Here is a 21430-nt window from a genome sequence, read left to right as displayed (position 1 = left end):
TTGTGAACATTTTAAGATTATATTAATGTCCTTTAGACGGAGGACTCTGCAAAAAATATGGGAAAATATTCTTCAAATAACCTAATTTCAAATCTTAAATACTTGGATTTTTCTATATCAAATAATGGCCAAAATCATCATTTTTTTAAACTAATGGACATATCTTTGACCACCCAGCCTCCTTGAAATGCATTACTTTAGTTACAAGTACCTTCAACGTGTGCTCATCCAACATCTTGCACCTTTCCAATAAATCAGAAAACTGACAAGAATTTCGGAAAGATCCACATAGTTTTGTATTTCTAAGGTCACTATTTGTAGGTCGATCAAATGGGTTGAAAGTGTTTTATTGGATTTAAGAAACACATGTCAATATTAAATAGGTCGATGAAATGGGTTGAGTGTAATTTATGGGATTTAAGAAACAAATGTCATTATTAAATAGAATCAAAACCTCTGCGACACCTAGCAATCAAGTTCAACTTACAATCACATTAAAACACGCTTTACGACCAAGTTTTTGGAAAGTGAAAAATTACATCAAGCATTAGCAGTATAAGCACCCAATGTTAATATTAGCGACTAGTTTTGGAGAGAGAGAGAGAGAGAGAGAGAGAGAGAGAGAGAGATTTGCTAGAAATTGTGTTACATTAAAGTTTTAAAATTCAGAGAATTTAAAACTATCTATAACAATTATAGATAGTTTTAAATTCTCTGAATTTTAAAACTTTAATGTAACAGGTTATAATTTCTGAGTGTTAACTCAGCACGAGTTATAACCTGTTACATTAAAGTTTTAAAATTCAGAGAATTTAAACCTATCTTTAACAATTGGAAAGGAAAAAGATAACCAAAGATTACACTGGTGCATTTTCAAGAGTCGCTAAAAATTTGGTTCTAATTCGGTCGTCTTTTCACGCGCAAGTTTACGAAAAGAACGTTTGGTAGATGTACTGCAGTACACAGCAAGCTCAGCTCATTATAATCAATAACTTTCCCTTCATTTTCTAAGGGGTGCCGCAGTTTCGTTTGCTCCATAGATCCATCAAACACACTGACAATTTAAGTCCTACATTGTAAGACACACGCGACTACAACTAAAATTAATTATATATTGAAAAGGGCATCCCAGGTAACAACCTCGCATACAAAATGCATATCGCATGGCTTGCCTTTCTGTTCTTTGATTGATCATTCTCGCAAAAAATTTCGAACATCTGATAAATTTCTCACAGAGCCTACGTTATATATTGTATTACACATTAATGTACAACGACCTCTGTTGCATGTATCTTAAGACCCTCTTCCCATTGAATATGTTTAGTCATTATCAAACCTTCACACAAAACTTAACACAAATAAAAATTAAAATTCATTTTAATTTAACAAATATATAACAAATGAATTTATTGACTGCTTCCCTGTTCTTTTGACCTGTAGGGAAAAAAGGCAGATCATGAAATCTTGGGTTGACACACTTTGTAAAGAATTTCCAACTGCAGTTTTAATAGTCTACATTTCTCTTGGAACATCTACATACCTAGAACACTAAGCATCGCCAATGTTTGGAGGAATTATTCTCTGGATCTTGTGGTCCCAAAAATCCACCTAAAATATAGAATTATACATATCAAACTTCCTGAAATGTACCGCTATCAGTCTTTTGGGAGGGATCAAGTCAAATTGAGGTCTTTTAATTTTGTAAATAATAAAGAAAGACCCCATTTATGAAATTAATCTTTCTGCCCCTCTCACTGATTTCACATTTTCAAATTTGATACCCAGAGAGCAATAGTACAATGTATAGCTAAATGTAGTACATGTATTGCATTACTAAATCTTCTTAACCAACTTTTATTCGCAACAACTTTAATTTGTGATTAACAAGAGATTATAACTATTTTGAGGCCACAAATTTTGCGTCTAAGATGTCGACTGGAGACATATATATATATAAAATACAAATTATGACTAGCAAGAAGCATTTGCAACAAGGAGGCTCTCGCAAACTTCACAAAATTTCTCGCATGCGAATAAAAGTTGGTTTACAGTAAATTACCTGTTGTCTTGTCCTAGCTTGGATGGTGGAAGTAGTATGGGTCTTCATGGAATAACAAGTCTGGTGGCTCACTGCAGGATAATGAAATCAGCCACTCAGCCAAACTGTCTACTGTTTAAATAATACAGATGAAGTTTTACAACATCAAGCAATGTGTTGTATCCAAACATCCATGTCTTATTCGTTTAAGCATACTTTATCATTTACGGTATAATTTGACTATTTATCAATTCACTATGCAATAATAGGAAGACAATATTTTAACAAACACGAGGAAGCACCAAATAATTAAGTAATCAAAACAGTAGCGCACTGTCCAGCGCGGTTCACCGTCTCGATATCATTCTTACCAAAAGTTTGATGATCGCAATATTATTTCATTCATTTCATCCACGTAAATCAAGGCCATACTCTCTGAGAATACCCGTATCAGCTGAAATTACTAAATCATTCAAAACCGAGAGAAAAGCATGTTTTTTTAAACTCTTTTTATTTTTTTTCTCATTATGAACAATGAGTGTATTTACAAATGACACGTATGAAAATTCGATAAAAATAATTAAAACTGAGAGTCTATTGTAGACTTGGATAAGTTCACGAGCAAGTTCGTCCAGTCAGAAGCGTAGAGTCAGTTAGCACAATTATGTCCATTCATTTCTTCTTATTCTTTAATAAATCATATTTAGGATGAAATCTATTCTCTATCAACCAAAAGCTCTAAGACAGAGTTTCACAAGTCCGTATGAAAATATCAAAGCGTAATTTTTTTTTCTGCGTTCCATCTTTGGCCTCCGACGCGGGTCTGCGATGTTCAATAAGGTGCCGGGACGCGGCTACGAGGTGGCGACAAACGATTAGTTCCCGGAGGTGGTGGCATAGGGTAGCTGTTCACAATAAATAACAATTCTGTGAAGGAGTTTATCATTTAAAATATACAAGTTTGTTTTGATCATATATTTTTTTATTTTAGTGTAGTATTCAAACTTAATCATTTTTCTTCCTTATTAACAACAATCAAAGGTCATGAACTGTATAATCTCTCACCTTGACCTTCTGGAGTAATAAGAGTCATAATATGGATCACTGGAAAAAATAAATCACAAAAAATACAATAAAAAATATGATCATTTACATCTTTTCAACAGCAAAATGTAAAAACAGATAAATTTTCTTCTAAGAATTTACTTACTCTCCTCTGGGTCTAACTGGAGGAGGAGGTGGTGATCGACGACCATAGTACTCTGGAGGTGGCCTAGCATATGGGTCCCTCTCTCTGAAGTAAGGATCTCTTGGTGGGGGTGGGGGGAGGGGTCTCCTGTCGTAAGGCTCTGGATATGGCCTGTATCTGTCATGGGGAGGGGGTGGGGGCAGGTACCTGTCCCTGTAGTAAGGATCATATGGATCTCTGTAAGGGTCTCTGTATGGGGGCTCTGGACCTCTGGGTTTTCCACGGGATCTACAATCAAAACCTCAAGGCATAAGAACTAAAATACTTACTTGGCAGAATAGCTTTAAGAATCTAGTTAAACAAATGAGATGCAAAGTGATACATTTTAGTTTGGAAAGCCTCCCAATTTTCACCATGCAAATAAACATCATAATACATTCTACTGACAAAATCTGCAAAATCTATACTTACGGTCCTTTAGGACAATCCTTTGACCTATTCAGAAAAACAAACAAACTTATTTATTTAAGGACAGAAAATACTACAATTTGACAAATTCTGTAAAATTACAATTTTATATTAGAGACTCAAATCAATATCTAAAAATACAGCTCTTCTTTTTCAGACTTACCAGTGTCCCTCTTTGCCACATCTGTAACATTCTCCTTTCCCTCCCATTCCGGGTTTCTGTCTTACTTTACTGTGGGACATCTATGATATTCAAGATAAAAAGTCAGTATCTATTTTCCCCACTAAGTGACCATCAGTTCATTACTGTATAATACCCACATTCATGGGAACAAAGTCCATTGATTTGGACAAAGTTATTTTAAAAATCATTTTGTCTATGTGGCATATTACCTCCACTTTCAATTTCACTCCCTCAAAATCTACACCATCTAAATTGGCTTGTGCCATTTTGGCTTCATTTGGATTTTCAAAGTGCTACAAAACAAAGAAATGTGAAATTAATAAGCTTTAAAACTAATTATATCTGCTAAAACACATCTACACGTACATTATTAAACAGAATACAGAAACAGAAAAACTGTCAACACACTTATTGCAAATTAAAATTATTTTCATAGATCATTTATTCCTGTTAACATGATACTAAATATTACAAACACAAATACTGAATATTTTGGTTGTTCATGTATTTCTGATACATGGAATACTAAATATAGACACATGTAATGCATTGATTTATTGCAAAAACTTAATTGTTTCGAATCAAAAATCTTTAAAAATTTATCAATAAGTCATATATACAAATCTACACCCCAAGTGGGTAATCATACAAAATGTTAACAAACAAAAGACCTTTAAAGTGTTTTTATTTTCTCCGAAAGTTTTCAACTTACAATAAAACAGTAATTTCTGACGATGTCACATTCAATAACCTTCCCATAGGCTTCAAACATTTTTTGTAGATCTGCTTTCCTGCATGTTTCAGGTAAATTCCCTATATACAACTTTGTAGATATTGAGGGTGGCATTCTGAACTACAATAAGAAAATATTTGTTAAAAAATTACTTGGTATACAGTATACAATAACTTGGACCCCAATAACTTTAATGTTTCAAAGGTCAATGTTTCGATTAATCATTTAATATATTAGCTAGCTTTACAAGGCTTTATTTAGGCCATTGTGAATGAATATTAAGAATTTATTAACACTTGGAATGACAATTCTGACAGCATTGAGAATTTTAGATTAATGACACAACGCAGAACTAACAGAATCTGATATAAAATATGTAACCTGCAAGTTACATTTTGTTAAACAATTTTTTAATACAGAACCAGAGACATAAATAACATTTATGTCTCTGACAGAACTAACAAAACCTCCAAGACAGTAATATCACTTTGAGGTTGCCGCAATCAAATGTTCTGTCAGAGCACATTTTTGAAGTGTGAATTGCAACTGAGAATTTTATGTATAGGAACTATAGATAAATTCTATGGTTAGAAAGGAAGCCCAACTGGTTTTATTTTTCTCTAAAAAGAGCATTAAATAATACAACATTTGTATAAGTCAGAGTACAGCAGTGTGGATTACATACAGTATTAACCAACACAAATTTTTCTATCACTCTATGAATGTAAGCAGATATGATCAAAATGATAAATATACGACAAATAGGTGTTCTTTAAACAGGCAATTGGCCTCTGATCCGAAGTCAAAAACCATAAAAAAAATGTGCTCAATCTGATTTTAACGTTAACCCTCATACAGCTTTGTTATACATGTATTTTTCAAACTGACTATTCATATGGGTGATCTCAATTTCGATACGTGATTCATCAATTTGATTTTTTTCCTGTAACACCCCCTCGCGGACCTCGAATTTAGAAACGTAAATAATCCATTAATGGTGGTCATAAGTTATGCTAACAGTTACCTACTGAGTTTATAATGCAAAGATTCTCAGAAAATACCTCCGCAGCAATAATCTAAGTATATTGAAATGAAATTTAGTTTCCTTCTTTCGTTTTTGCGCGGAGATAACAAAGAAAGGAAAAAAAAATAGGATTGGCAACTAAATTTTAACATGTATATAGTTTACAGATAGACTATGACATGGTTAGTCGATAAATGGTCACTCTTTGCTCTTGCAGATTGGGTTTTATATTCAGAATGAGACACTAAACCATAGAATATACCTCTGCTCCTCTTTCTTTCTCACGCGTCCAGATACGTTTCAAAACGAGGCAAATTATTTTAGATAACTCGTACTTAAATTTTTCTTTGCTAATGAACACTGACATCAAATTCATTATTTTTTTTTAATATAAGCTACCTCATAAATACAGACATATAAAGTAAAGTAATAGACACGCAACATTGGTTCTGAACGTGTGTGGGGAGGGGGTGCAGACTTTTCCCACCAACAAAACATTTCGTCAACCTTTACCTTAATCCGGGGACCGGGGGAGGGGGTGGGGGTGGGGAGGGCTCATTTTCAATGGTAATATAACGTATATACATGTTACTTGTCATCTCTTTCATTCTTGTTCAACATGGCTAGAAATGATAAACCAATCAATAAATCAATCAATGAATCTCAGGCACGTAGTATCGTACGTTTTTTGAAGGTGGGGGGGGGGGGGGGGACAGACTCATCCAAACAGATTTTGACAAGCAAAAAAAAAAAATAGGGGGGGGGTGTGAATTTTCCAAAATCTTCAAAGTCCTAATCTGTCGGGGGGGGGGGGGGGGGTAGTATATCTATAACTTCAAATTCACTCCTAATTTCTTCCCAAAAAGTGGGGGGGGGGGACAACTCCATGTTCTATTTTTTATGGTAAATAATTTAAAATAATTAATTGCTGCGAAAAAAAAGTGGTCCCCCCCCCCGATGCTACATGTACGTGCCTGAATCTTGAGTAAACTCATAAAAGCAAAGTATAACGAAGCATAAATCCCTTTTCAATGGTATTAAAGCAAATAACATAACGAAGAAAAGATTTTAAAAATTTCACAATACATTCAATGTAATTTTTAACCTTATAGTTTATCTTTGTTCTATTGTCAAAAACCTTATCGACTGAACTGTATATATCCAGTTCATCAACTGCTTATAATCAGTTGTTGTTTTTTTTGTTTTGTTTTTTTTTAGTTGTTTTTATATAGAAATAAAGAAATTGATTTAAATATAAATATAATTGTTTCAAAAGGTTAGATATCTATACGTTTACGTTTTTCTAAAAAAAAAAAATGTATAATTTTAACCCATTTACTTTTAGCTTTTACTGTTATAATATTATATTGCATTTTAATTAATATTCAAGCTGTCAAACACGTAAACTGATATTTTCCTTCTTATTTTAGTATTTATATAAATGTATGTACGACGATTCTTCGGACAAACTCTACATCACATTCATCGGTTAGACCGCAAATTGCCGTTAAATGAAAAGTAAGTACTGAAATTGTTTAATATGCGCAAATTTTATATTGTAAAGTAATCATACGATATTTTAATATCACCCAATTATATGAAATGAAAATAGAAAAAAAAATTAAGTTTTTTTCTTCAGATTAATCTTCACCGCCTTTGAACGTTTTCTATGTCAACCATTTATCCCATTAAACTCTTCAGTACACTAATTGCAGATTTTAGATCAACTCTCTTGTAGTGTACTAATATACATGTACTAAGACGAGTCCATACTTTCATTGAAAATGTATCCAAATTAATATCATTCTAGCATAGTCTATTGTTCAAGGGGTTAGAGATGTTGATTTCAGCGTCCACCATGAACAGTTCTATCAAAATTAATCAAATACACAATTATAATATATTGTCAACAACAGTAACAGGAACTGCAACCTTATCATACCTAGCTTTCATACCACCACTTTATAAACAATAATTACCCCAGGGGATGTCTCCGTAACATTATATATTAATTTGGTTTTATTCGATACCATTTTTGTTTCAGGATGTTGTTGACATTTGCCGTACTGATGGTCACAATACATTGTGGATGGTGTGACAAAATGTCACCAAAGCCAGGCCTGAAATTATTCAGAGAGGATTACAAAAGCGTGGAAGAAACTTGTGAGGCTGTTGGATTTGTAAGAGACAACTGTAGAAAGGATACTAGGAGGGGGACGAGTCTGCAGAGTATTTTTATTTACTAGTATTTTACAAGATATTGTCTGTGTGTATATATTGTATTTTGATAATGCTGTAATTTTACACGAATTTTATTGTTTTATGATTAAAATTTTTAAAAAAATTGGTTAAAATAACCACATATAATTCTTAATTTATATATATTTCATATAAATGATAACATAAATAAAATGAGCATGGCATTTTAAACTGTATGATACACTTTAATTTGATATTTAATCTGATATAATTCATTTTATCTTAACGAATTTAATGTAAAAAAAAAATGACTATTTCAAAATAATCATGTAGAATATTCTATTTGTTAAAACAAATTATACCTGAAAGAACACTAATATTAAGTATTAACATTGCATGAATAATTGACTTACTTTCATGTGAAGGCTTTTTAAATTAATTAATTTTTTTTACAAACTTAATTTTAGATCGTCGGGTGGTAGCTTTTGATGCTCGGCTAAACAGACGTGTAAATAACCTTGGCAGAAATGGGCGGATTGTGTTCGGAAAAGTTTATCTGAACGAAGGACTGGGATACAACGCCTCTACAGGAATCTTCACGACCCCTAGCGGTGGAGTCTACGTGTTTTATTGGACAACTCTTACATGGGGAGGGTTATCAGCCTATACTTCACTTGTCGTGAATGACAAGTTGAAATCATGGAACCATTGTCATGATTCTAGTACATCCAAAATATGGCTTCCTTGTAGCAAAATGACAGCGGTGAAACTAAATCAAGGAGATAAAGTTTGGGTCGGAGTTTTCATGGGAAAGGCTAACTTATATGAAACGTATTCTTCATTTTCTGGTTATAATCTATAAACGAAATACAGACTGAAAAGCCCTTCTAGTACGAATATTTAATTTAGTTATTATAATTGAATTATTTTGTACTGATGTTGATGTGGAGTTTTCTTGTTTGATGTTTCGAGCAATAAACTTATGATACACGCCCTGTTTAAAACATTTTCTATTATTATACTTTCATGTTAAATACTGAAATCTGATTGGTTTAGACGAAGTTGGTAATCCGTTCTATTACCCTCAGCGTTAGCAACACACTTGGCAACGGATAACATTACGAAATGTTACATGCGCGTAAATTATGCACGTACGGTTTGTCTTAGAATTCAATTCATTTCTATATAAAAGCAGTAAAATTCTCTTTAAAATTAAGACATTCAGTATAATAAAATAAATAGTGCCTGTTTGGGAGGGTAACTGTTGAAATTGACACCCCTCGGTTGACAATGGTTGTCTCGGGGTGTAAATTTCAACAGTTACCATCCCAAACAGGCACTATTTATATATTATCTAACCAAACTTAACCTTAAAATCAGACCTTCATACATTTGTGTTGAACACAAGTCGTAACAAAGGTGAAATCCTCTCTCATTACATACGAAAGAGGTGGGTATCTTTTCTATAGAACTTTGCATCAGACGGGTGTTTTTATTTCTTCTCATTTGAGCTGAGTTTTAACCAATAAAGAAATTATCATAGCATTATAATCTCGGAATGTTGAAAATAACGCACATTTTAATAAATAAATCACTTCTTATTACAAATAATTGAATAAATGTTGCAATGAGGTTGCTAAATGCATTGCACTATGCTAAAGCGCTAAAAGCAGTTTAAAAATCCAAAGAAAGTATTTTATTGTTTACATTTACATCTACCGTTGAATTATTTAATGAAATATCCATAAAAATTAGTCCAAGTACATCTACTTTGATTATTATCATTGTCGAGTTAAGGATGACGTTTACTCAGAATGAAAAAAAAATCAACAGATGATAATGAAAACCCAACTATTGTGTGTTATAGACCTTACATGGAAGTGTTATTCTTCACTTTCAAAAAAGTAGGTCAATGACCTACTTTTTGAGTTAATGCCCATTGAATATTTTTTGAAAATTTAAGAAAAATCCATAAAAATTTTACTCTATGATTGAGATTTTCTTAATTGTGAAAATAATACAAATTGCTTAACTCTTTAACAAATGAAATACAGTTTATGAATGGTAGACAGTGACATTAAATGGATACAAAGCATTAAGTTTTCATTCACAATTTTAATAGATATTCTAGTGACCATGGCGCATAAATAGGCTAAGTGTATTAGAAGAAGATTTCCAACGCAAACATAAGGAGAAAATATACACTCGACCGAAGAAAAATACTGTCATATAAAAGGATTCTGGTAATTTTCAGGCAGACAACACTGGGGTTGGTAATGGCCACATCTCTCCCAGGTCTAAAGAGAACATGAATATTCCCCATTTTTTGAAGTTGTGATCCTTGCCCGATCTGTCCGGCTGTGTCGAAGTCCAGCATGGACAGCAGGTTGGAACGAGTGGCGTTTAGACAGACAGGAAGGGTTACCCGCCACTTCAACATTTGAAATGCATTATATATATATATATATATATATATATATATATATATATATATATATATATATATATATATATATATATATATATATATATATATATATATAAAAGTAACCTAATAAGTTAATAGCAGTACAGTAAGCATTTTCATTGATGTGCCGTGCAGAGAATAGTAAATACAATGAAAAATATTTTCACAATCCGTCTTTTTTTTCTTCAAATAGTATTTCTCAATACTTAAGCCGATAAAAGTGTTAACATGCATTTTAATACATTATATAAACATCTGGTAATTGTGAGTCAGACAACACTAGAGTTGGCTATGGTCACATTTATCCAATATTTGAGGAGATGATGGCCGCTCTCCTCTCGTAGAAGTCCTGGCCCGATCCTTCCCCTCAGTGTCAAAGTGTGAACAGCAGGTAGAATGTGTGGCGTTCAGATAGACCGTAAGGGTCAGCAGTACTTAAAAGCAGTTAAAGTATTATCATCATCAAAAATGATTGACTTTAAAAGACTTGGAAATAGTTTATCGTTTAATGAGCGCGAAAGATACACTACAAACACTTGCAGCTGATACTTGATATTTAGTACAGAGAATTATAAAATTACAATTTTGACGTCGTTTTTATAATTATATATTAGGATTTTATCTAATACACTATTGGTATCTTATACAATTATAACATGTAATTGTCATCTTAAGTCTTTTGAATATTTACATACTAGTACTCTCTCGGCTAGTTTACTAGAAGACACTTGTAAAAGGATAAAGAGAAACACTCCTATATATACATGTATTAATGATTTAACAAAAATTTTGCTATATGGAGTATATTATATTTTTAACCTGGTCTGATTTGGAGTGTATAATTTAAAGTTTGGTCAACCATGAATATTCAGTGAATAGATGTAGCGTTAAAAGGTCAATAAACAGCTTAACAGGAGAATTATTAAAGTAACAGCTTTGAGACCATAATTCAAGTTACATAAAGACTAGCCGTTATATAATTTTTCTATTCAGTTGTAAAGATAGTCCCATCGACTATCGGTACCTGTAGTATGATTTTAAAAAAATGTGCTCTAAAAATCGTATTTCTACATATTGCAATATTTTACTTGCAACATGAAAAATTAAACTTGAAAAAATAAAATAAAAAGGTGTTTGATTGATTTCTCCTTAACCTCCACTAATGGGTTAAGTTAAACATAAATAATCATTTGACATCCTAATAAAAAAAATATATAAATTGCTGTTTTATATATCAGGTTTTGTGTTATATTTCAATTTAATGTCCAAGCTGTTACAAAAAGGTCAAATAATGTTTTTCCTTTAATAAAGTATTTATATTTATAATGGTTCCTCAATCTTATCTTACATATACTGGAGATCGTTTATCGGTTAGACTTATTTGTCTTATTTACAAGGACGTGAGTACTAAATTTGTATTTAAAATTCAACTGATTTATTTGTTTTAAACATATATCATTTGTTTTTACATGTACCTTCACAAATATTATTCATTAATGGTTTCAATCTAATATCATGATGACTTCTCGATGATGATAAAATCTTCATGGTTAGATACATGTAAATACTTAATTAAAGATAATTTTTGCGTATTGTGGTGAGCTATTATGCTAAGACTAGAACATTTATAAATGTATAATATATAAAAAAAATCAATCCATGGTTAATTCATTTCCTCGACTGTAATATGTTTGCATATCCGTAAATGCATGAAGCTTTGTTATTAATTAGTATGTGATTGGTTGAAATTTACTCTCGGTTTATCCGAGCAAGTATTCTGTTTTCTATGAAAACGTTGATCAATGCATGCTCATTTAAGTAAGAGAGAATCTTATACGAATAAATCTAAATATTAAGTTTTAGGATGTTTTGGACATTCGTCGTTTTGATGATCACAATACAATGTGGATGGTGTAACAAAGTGTCACCAAAACCAGGTCTGAAATTATTCAGAGAGGATTATAAAAGCGTGGAAGAGACCTGTTTGGCTGTTGGATTTGTCAGGAACAACTGTAGGAAGGACATTAAGACGAGTAAGAATATTTTTATTTGCAAAATTAAATATTTTACAAAATTTTATCTGTATCTTTTTATATGCTTTGTTATTGCAAGATTATTTTACTAAATGAAAGGAATAAAATGATGGATTTAAAAATCTGCAATACGTAATCATCACTGTGTTACTGTATTTTAAACATGCACTGCCATCATTCCGAATTCTTAAACAAATAGACGGAATGAGAAATTTTCATTAACTGAATGATATACTTTAATTAGATACAGAATGTATAACTTGTCAAGAATATTTTACACATTTATACAAACTCAATTTTAGATAATCAGGTGGTTGCTTTTGATGTCCGATTAAAAGATATTAAAAGAAACCTTGCCACAAAAACCCGGGTTGTGTTTGAAACAATTGATCTAAACGAAGGACAGGGATACAACGGCTCTACCGGAATCTTCACGGCTCCTAGCGGCGGGATTTACGTGTTTGACTGGACAACTGCTGCTTTTGGACGTCAAGCAGCCTTTACTTCACTCGTCGTTAATGACGAGTATAAATCATGGAACCATTGTCGTGACGAGGAATCCAAAATTGTGCTTCCATGTAGCAAAATGACGATTGTGAAGCTAAAGCAAGGAGACAAAGTTTGGATCGGAGTTTTCACTCAAACAGCTTATATGTATAGCAGATATACCTCATTTTCTGGTTATAAACTGTAATCAAATTATACAGACTGATCCTTTTAAATATATTGAATAAAAGTTAATTTTAGAACTACTCATTGTTTCGAAATTTTACTGTTAATGATAATAAACTTTGACATTTATATTTGAAACACTTGAGCAGGGATAAATCTAAAATCAAAGAATTAATCAGCTTGAAACTAAAGCAATTTGAAACTTAAACGTTGGTATACAGAAAAAAATGTTTTTATAATGAAGATGACTAATCATGAGAGTATACTTGAGAGGGAAAGTCTTGGTACAAAGGGGCAGAGGGGGTGGTAAATAGTGTACCCCCTCCCCGAAAGCATGGCTATATAATGAAATTTCCCCGGGAGAAGGCTCACTGTATAGCCAATCTTCCGAGGGGTGGGGGTCGTGTTGATTCACTTTAAAAAGCTTGCATTGAATTGAACTGAGAGAAGTCCCTGGAAGAGCACATTCATATAGGATTGCACAAAGAAAAAAATATCATTCTTATTTCGACAATTTTGTGAGCTGTTTTGCTTTGAAATGTTTCTTGTTATATTTTTAACAGTAACAAGACAAGCTCAGTTGGCAACTTTCAGACTCGATCTATTTATATTTTAATATTGTATTTCGATTTACTCATCAGTTGTCCCTTGAATGCTTTTTTTTCTTGCATATGCTATCTTATACTAATAATGAATTTATCCATTTTCTGTAGAATTTTTGTTATGATGTATTAACAATAAAAGAGTTACAAGAATGGAACAGCCGGGATGTGTTGTCATTCCGCTCCGTTTTTTTTTTGTTCAATGCTTGTTTAGTCAGTAATACAAAATATCCCAAAGATTCTGTATCATTATCGGTTTATTCAATACAACACGTCTGGAAACAGACACCAGTCCTTTTGTGGGACATTCTGTGAAAGCTGGAAAATTATACCAACAATAAATGAACTGTTCATATACCAAAATTATACATAGTTATCAAATCATCATCTGTTTATGGTTCTACATAAAAGGCCTAGAAAAATCTGCACTGAAAATACAAGTAGCATGATACTAAAAATAGCGATATCGTTAATTACAGATATAAACCAAATTTCTGTCTTATTACCGACACATTATGAAAATTAACACCAGCATATACTACTTATAATGTTTTAAACTTACATGGTTGCCTATTAAAACAAGCATTCTGAGAGTATTGCATAAGCAATACATGTCCCCTACCGGTTTGTAGAAATTTGTGAAAACAATGCACTGTTATGCAGAATTATCATTTCTTACCGTCTCAACAGACCAACCCGATAACGAACCCGATTGTAACAATACAAAAAACCCTGTCGATTAAATTTACAACACAATGCTTGATACTATTTTACAGAACTTATTTGTTTGTTAGAAACAATAAAAGGAATGGTCCAAGTAATGCACGGTATTATTACTGACAACATACTTTCCTCGTTTATTTAATACAAACCGAGCCCGATAACGAACCCGAACATTAAAAAATTGGAATATAAAAAATTAATTTTCTTGAAAATATGTCAACCAAACGCTACAAAAGTAAAAACTTGATCTGCAGTTTGATATTTTGAAGCTGCTCAGCAAGTTTCATATCATTCGTCCAACGCATAAAGAAAAAAACAGTGGAAAACTGAAGTGGGACAGACAGACGGACGGACAGTCAGACGGACGGACGGACAGACGGACTGACGGGCGCAGAGGAAAGCTATAGTCCCCTCCGGTGAAACCGGTAGGGGACTAATAACTCAGGATGAAAATTGTTGAAGGGACTTGTGTCCGAAACTCGTGCTTCAAACACGGAAGTATATAAAGAAAAACAAAAATCAGCATGGGGAGAAAATAAAATTCCGGAAAAAATACAATGACACAACAATGCTATTAAACCTAAATCGACTGATCGACAAAATACGTAAACCGTATAGCCACAGAACAATTTTGCAATAGGTATTTGATTTTTATAAAACATTGAAAAAAAGGGAAAACATTTTTAACAAAAACTTATTAAAGATTGACGACGGCTGGTGAAATGGTAAAATCATAAGCGGGAAAATGCATTTTAAAATAATCATCGCATCGAAATGTTAGGATCAAATGTTAAGAGTGAGATATTTGTCATGGTGAAACTTGGTGAAACTTTACAAGGGAGACTGCCTTATAAGGAAGTCTTCCTGAGCAGATAAGGGACAGACTTTGTAGTATCTTTTCCTCCTATACCCAACTGCAGTGAATGTTCCGCTACATGCATGCTTTATTTTGATATAAATACAATATCCCGTCGATATATATATATATATATATATATATATATATATATATATATATATATATATATATATATATATATATATATATATCGACGGGATATTTCGCATTGTGTTACATTACACCCACTTGTTGTTGATGTTATTGATTAAAAGAGAAGACTATTCAAGACGGCAAATACTGTCATTTTCACAATTATGATGAATAACAAAACATTAAGACAGACAATGAACGATTCGTGCCCTTTTAACTGCAGTTAAAGTCTCTCGTTTGAAAAATCAATATCCTGTTGACCTATTTTTGTCCTTCCTGCATTATCCATTCATGCTCTTTAACTTGAGCTAGTATAATACAAATTAATAATCAGTCACTAATGGTTCCTTGCATTCTTTAGAATGCATTTGTATAATTTAGGTAAACTTTGTTTTTTTATTGATAAGATTAAGAATAAAACATTATATTTTTATTCATATTAAACAAAATCACTATAATTATCTTCAAAGTAGGTTTCAACTCTCACAAATTATAACAACAGTCGATGTGTCTACCCACTGTCGCACTTAATTTTTTTTTAATTTTAGATCACAAGGTTGCTGCTTTTGGTGTTTGCGTGAGGGATTATAAAAGCAATCTTGCTGGAAAAAAACTCGGGTTGTGTTCTAACGCGTTGATTTAAACGAAGGAATTGGATACGATGCCTCTATCAGAATCTTCAGGGTCCCTATTGGATCTCCGTATTTGACTGGACAGTGCATGCATGGAAAGGTCTATATGCATAGACTTCTCTTACAGTGAACGGCCAGTATAGCCATAGAACTATTGTCATGACGCGATTAATAAAACTGAGCATTCCTGCAGCAAAATGGCAATAGTGAAGCTACAATGTACAGCAAGGAGATGAATTTTGGTCCTTGCTTGATTTTTTCCCTCCGTGTCAAAGTCCAGCTTGAACAACAGGTTGGAACGAGTGGCGTTTAGATAGTCAGGGAGGGTCACCCGCCTCTTCAACATTCCAAGTACATAATATAGCCATAACTAATAACCTAAAAAGTTAATAGCAGTACATTAAGCCTTTTTTTCCTTGATGTGTCATGCAGAGAATAGTAAAGACAATGAAAAATCTTTTCATAATCCGTCTTTTTTTCAAATGATATATCCCAATAAAATTGTTAACATGCATTTTTATATAGTAAGTAAAACATCATCAACACTAGAGTTGGTAATGGCTACATTTATCCTATATCTGAGGAGATGATGGCCACTCCCCTCTCGTAGAAGCTGTGGTCATGGCCTGATCCTTCCCCTCAGTGTCAAAGTGTGAACAGTAGGTAGAATGAGTGGCGTTCAGATAGACCGTAAGGGTCAGCAGTATTTAAAAGCAGCAAAAGTATTACCATTATCACAAATGATTGACTTTAAAAGGTATCTCGCGGGTTTACCTGCTTGTGAGAAAACCTACCTTGAAAATTTGTCCACGTGATCCATAGGTTTCAGAGTTTTATTTCTAAAATTTATTTGAGATTCGTTTGCGCGGTAATAAGGTTATCGTGTTTCAAATACAGTGTCATTGATAAAATCAAGCAACGCCATTTCAATGACATATATCGTCAACTGTACATCTAAGTCGAAAAACGCATTACAAAACTGTGTTCCAAACCTTTAAACGATTCAGACGAAATTATTTATACTTAACACAATAACAGAGGAGATAATTATGAATCAATTCATGAAAAATAATCAGTATGTGTACATGTTCTCGGCCAATTTTTGGCAAAACAACTTTAAAGATTTGAAAGATTTCTCAAAACCTTATGTTTTCATTACGATGTTAGCCCGACGTCATCATTTCCTTACGTCTGAGAACCAAAAAATTGAAATGTATTTATTGACAAGACTAGCAGATTAACACATTTTAGAATATGTAAATACTAATTAGACATTATTATGAATGTTATCAAATGCACAAATGCAATTATTGTAAGGCTGTCAAGATACAGAAAATTGCTATTTTTGCTTTTATGACACTCTGAATCAATCAATGCAAAAAAAAAAATTGCCAGGCGGCTACTGACATAATAAGTTTGTAATCGTATAAAATAATTAGCTCAATCCAAAAGTATTTTAAAAAATTTGATCGGTAGTTAAAATTACGGAAATTGTAATTGTTAAAAAAAGAGAAGTTAATGCATACAGTTTAATTAATTTACTTGTCTATTCTAAAACATGATTTTAAATGGAAGAGTTCCAAAGCACACTCAGACTTTATAGAACAAAATGTGACAAAGTATGTGACATCTTTAAATTTTCAGCACTTGATATTATAAAAGTTTGTATAAACAGTAATAAACTGCATTTAAGCTTTTTGAAATATTTTCATTTATGCTTGTAAATATCTCATCAGTTTACTATGACGGTCAACTCTTTACGTCGTTTCCAATTGTGACGTCAGCAAACCCACGAGCTACGTTACAGAAAGCAACTTTGAAACCATTATTCAAGCCACATTAAGACTAGCCGTTAAATGATTTTTCTATTCAGATGTAAAGACAATACCATCGAGTACCCGTAGTATTTTGAAAATATATGTGCCCTAAAAATCGTATTTCTATTTATCGCAGTATTTTACTTGCAAAATGGAAAATTGAACTTGAAAAATAAAATATTGGAGTTTGTTTCTCAATAGGTCAATTTCTCCTTAACATCCACTTGCGGGTTAAGTTAAACATAAATAATCATTTGACATCCTAATAAAAAAAATATAAATTGCTGTTTTATATGTCAGGTTTAGTGTTATATTTCAATTTAATGTCCAAGCTGTTACAAAAGGTAAAATGATGTTTTTCCTTTTATAAAGTATTATATATAATAATGGTTCCTCAATCTTATCGTGCATTTACTGAAGATCATTTACCGGTTAGACTTATTTGCCTTACGTACAAGTACGTACTAAATTTAAAATTTAACTGATTTGTTTGTTTTAAACATATATCATTTGGTTTTTTTAATAAGTATTTTCACAATATTATTAATTATTGCTTTCAACCTAGTATGATAACTTAAAATATTTGGGAGGATACATTTTTAGCATGGTTAGTTGATTTCCTCGACTGTAATATGTTTGCATGAAACTTTGTCATATGATTACTATGTGATTATTTGAAATTTACTCTTGGTTTATCCGAGCAAGTATTCTGTTTTCTAAGAAATATTAATGCTCATAAAAATAAAAGAGTATCTTAATTGTTTCTGATATTTTTAACATTGTCAAATTTGATAAGGTTTAGGATGTTTTGGACATTCGTCGTTCTGATGATCACAATACAATGTGGATTGTGTGACAAAGTGTCACCAAAACCAGGTCTGAAATTATTCAGAGAGGATTACAAAAGCGTGGAAGAGACTTGTTTGGCTGTCGGATTTGTCAGAAACAACTGTACTGAGCTAAGTATGAATATAACAAATTAATTAACAAGAATATGATTTTCATTATAGAGTTATGCTTTGATCATGCTTTGTTTTATTACAATTTTTTAAAAATGATGTTTTTAATTTTATAAACTTTTTTTTTTAACATTTACACATTTCCCATACTGTTTTAAAATGGCAACCATGTCGTTTAAAATGCCTATATGAATGAGTTCATGTAAGATAATATTTTCTGCTAGATTGCAAAATAATATTTTTGTCATTTAAATGTGTGCTCCGTTTGGTGGATCTATACATGTATTGCAAATTATCTGTATATCTAAACCTGTTATTCATAAAACTAGTTCGCGGAAAATATGCACTAAACTACAATCACTAATACAAAAGCTCTTCTTTGAAAAAAAAAACCCAGACGTAAACTTTTTTTAAAAATCAGCATAAAACAGACTTTAGAAATTGACAATGTTCAAGCCATAGAAATTAGATCATCCCCGTCAAGCCGACAAACATTTATACGTCTATTTTAACTGGGGCAGCCATGTACATACCGCAATGTCATTTTAAAACGTTTTATTACAACTTCTATAATTCATACACCCGATAAACAAAAGGAAACCACACCATAAATTCTTCATTACTTTTAGTCTTTCGTTATAATTTTTGGGAGCCAGCAGTTTCATATTCTCATTTTATTAAATTTGTTTTCTATCACAATTTCTGTTACTAGTATTGCTATCCGAATATCAAATTATTGTAAAACATCTGTACATAACATTTATTTTGTACAGATCTTAAAACTTAATTTCAGATTATCGAGTGGTTGCTTTTGATGTTCGTTTAAAAGAAGATAAAAGAAATCTTGCCGACAAAGCACGGGTTGTGTTCAAAACAATTGATTTGAACGAAGGACTAGGATACAACGCCTCTACCGGAATTTTCACGGCCCCTAGCGGCGGGATCTACGTGTTTGATTAGACAACTCTTGCATGGACAGGTCAAAATGCCTTCACGTCTCTTGTCGTAAACAACCAGTTAAAATCATGGATCTATTGTAGCGGCGGGCATTCTCGAATATACCTTCCCTGTAGCAAAATGACAATTGTAAAACTTCAGAAAGAAGATAGAGTTTGGATTGGAGTTTACCAAGGTCCAGCTAATATATTTAGACTTTATACGTCGTTTTCTGGTTATAAACTGTAATTAAAATAAAATTTTATGTCTGTTAAATTCTATTGAATAAGATGTTTTGTTCACTGTTAATAATAGTAAACAAAGGACAGAAAATTTTGTTTGTTTTACTTATTCGGAGGATTAAAGTTGATTATTCCTATCTGAATTTTGATTTTGATTTAGGGAATAATTCATTGAACACCGACTATCTGCACAGATGAATTGTGTTGGAGCACTGTTTGCTAGAATTTGCGGAGCGGTTTTATACTAGGGCCTAAACTGTTTCTTTTTGATAAATCAATCAATTTTAAAATAAGTAAATAATTATTTCAAACAATTGAACTTGGTAAGGCATCACCTATCTAGGTTCACTGTCATCGATATTCTAAGTATATCAAAATCAGTTTTTATTCTATGACAGATGTTATGAAAAAAGCAAAATCATATTATTGTTTAAACAAAATATATCCATGATTAACACAATTCAATTCAAATTCATATGGTTTAAAGGAAGGACACATGGACGCAATGACCAAAAAAGTCAAAAATCATTCTTTTTATAATTTGACGATAAATTTTGACTAAAATACGTACATTTTAAATGAGCAAATCAAAAAAGCGAGACGTATTATGACCTCAGAATTATCATAAATCTAGGTAGATTCTGTTAGAGGCCAAAACTACTCTTTAGTTGTTTACATGTAAATGTCATAATGATTACTATTAATATACATATGCGCGTGCTACTGCTGACTCAGAATATTATAAATGCAAGGCAAAAATATAGTATCTTGAACTTCTGAAAGTGGACCGACATTTTTCGTAGACAGTTTGTAACAAGTAACTAACAGCTTATGACTAAGTGTAAGTGTGTTGTTTTACCAATGATCAAATAATTTGGTATGCAAATAAGAAACAATACAATTAATAAAGGCGTTCTGTCCGGCGTTCTCATGTCTTTTTTTTGCGTACATCAATATTGACAGCAGAAATATACCTGGATGCGTTTAATCCAATGACTATCTTTTTCATTCATGTTGGTTCATACATTTGTACATCCTTACTTTTAGAATATGGAGTGGTTGCTTTTGATGTTTGGTTGAAAGATCATGAAACAATTAAACCTTGTCACTAAAGCTCGGGTTGTGTTTGATATTGTTGATCTTACATATGACGCTTCTACCAGAATCTTCACGGCCCCTAGCGGTGGGATCTACGTGTTTGACCAGACAGTTCTTGCAGTGGAAGGTCAATATGCCTGCACGTCACTTGTTGTGAACAACCAGTCTCAGTCATGGAACCCTTGTCGTGATAAAACACAGCTTCCATGTACCAAAATGACAGTAGTATAGCTAAAGCAAGGATACAAAGTTTGGATCGGAGTTTTTGCTGGACCAGCTAATATGTACTATAAGTATACTTTATTTTCGGGTTACAAACTGTAATCAGAATAAAATATAGCTTATTCAAAATACTAGATGAGAAGTAATTCTCATGCTTTTTCTTCCTTTGTGACTGTTTATTCTAATAAACTTTCGATAACT

The 21430-nt window shown here is 32.2% G+C and overlaps 2 protein-coding genes, 1 long non-coding RNA gene and 1 other non-coding gene across 8 annotated transcripts; 3 read left to right on the top strand and 1 right to left on the bottom strand.

Moving 5' to 3' along the window:
- Nucleotides 1–1359: 1359 nt before the first annotated feature.
- On the bottom strand, nucleotides 1360–6051 carry LOC105326739 (RNA-binding protein lark). Of its 5 annotated transcripts, none has more exons than XR_010715161.1 (10): nucleotides 5899–6051; nucleotides 4592–4732; nucleotides 4089–4172; nucleotides 3859–3938; nucleotides 3699–3722; nucleotides 3249–3515; nucleotides 3104–3142; nucleotides 2050–2170; nucleotides 1541–1608; nucleotides 1360–1434 (listed from the first exon to the last, which is right to left on the bottom strand). XR_010715161.1 is itself a non-coding variant. In XM_020066571.3 (8 exons), exons 1-8 carry the CDS (start codon nucleotides 6010–6012, stop codon nucleotides 2871–2873), a joined length of 822 nt encoding a protein of 273 aa, XP_019922130.2. In that variant the 5' UTR covers nucleotides 6013–6051; the 3' UTR covers nucleotides 2530–2870. The 5 variants fall into 5 exon arrangements, 1 of the variants encoding a protein (XP_019922130.2); XR_010715160.1 differs by having other exon boundaries at nucleotides 2060–2170; XR_010715159.1 differs by having other exon boundaries at nucleotides 2050–2130.
- A 1016-nt stretch (nucleotides 6052–7067) lies between these two features.
- Nucleotides 7068–8836, top strand: LOC105326753 (complement C1q subcomponent subunit A). The gene is made up of 3 exons (XM_011426935.4): nucleotides 7068–7154; nucleotides 7681–7865; nucleotides 8303–8836. The coding sequence occupies exons 1-3, from the start codon at nucleotides 7078–7080 to the stop codon at nucleotides 8695–8697; spliced, it is 657 nt and encodes a 218-aa protein (XP_011425237.4). The 5' UTR covers nucleotides 7068–7077; the 3' UTR covers nucleotides 8698–8836.
- Nucleotides 8837–11635: 2799 nt separating this feature from the next.
- LOC105337444 (uncharacterized) lies at nucleotides 11636–13087 on the top strand. The gene is made up of 3 exons (XR_010715138.1): nucleotides 11636–11702; nucleotides 12160–12335; nucleotides 12638–13087. It is a non-coding gene; the product is annotated as an uncharacterized lncRNA (long non-coding RNA).
- A 5089-nt stretch (nucleotides 13088–18176) lies between these two features.
- Nucleotides 18177–19965, top strand: LOC105337443 (uncharacterized). Its single transcript, XR_010715137.1, has 3 exons — nucleotides 18177–18229; nucleotides 18569–18735; nucleotides 19525–19965. It is a non-coding gene; the product is annotated as an uncharacterized protein (transcript).
- Nucleotides 19966–21430: the final 1465 nt, after the last annotated feature.

Source organism: Magallana gigas, chromosome 6 (assembly GCF_963853765.1).
Source record: "Magallana gigas chromosome 6, xbMagGiga1.1, whole genome shotgun sequence".
NCBI classification, from domain to species: domain Eukaryota; kingdom Metazoa; phylum Mollusca; class Bivalvia; order Ostreida; family Ostreidae; genus Magallana; species Magallana gigas.
This window is presented reverse-complemented; position numbering and strand designations above follow the sequence as displayed.

Excerpts from the sequence above, each read along its gene's own strand:
- LOC105326739 (XM_020066571.3), bottom strand. The coding sequence starts at position 6,012 with ATGAATTTGATGTCAGTGTTCATTAGCAAAGAAAAATTTAAGTACGAG. Across the intron at positions 4,173-4,591 it reads TCAGAAATTACTGTTTTATT|CACTTTGAAAATCCAAATGA; the intron begins GTAAGTTGAAAA and ends TTTGTTTTGTAG. Across the intron at positions 3,723-3,858 it reads TGTGGCAAAGAGGGACACTG|GTCAAAGGATTGTCCTAAAG; the intron begins GTAAGTCTGAAA and ends TTTTCTGAATAG.
- LOC105326753 (XM_011426935.4), top strand. The coding sequence starts at position 7,078 with ATGTATGTACGACGATTCTTCGGACAAACTCTACATCACATTCATCGG. Across the intron at positions 7,155-7,680 it reads AAATTGCCGTTAAATGAAAA|GATGTTGTTGACATTTGCCG; the intron begins GTAAGTACTGAA and ends TTTTTGTTTCAG. Across the intron at positions 7,866-8,302 it reads GAGGGGGACGAGTCTGCAGA|ATCGTCGGGTGGTAGCTTTT; the intron begins GTATTTTTATTT and ends ACTTAATTTTAG.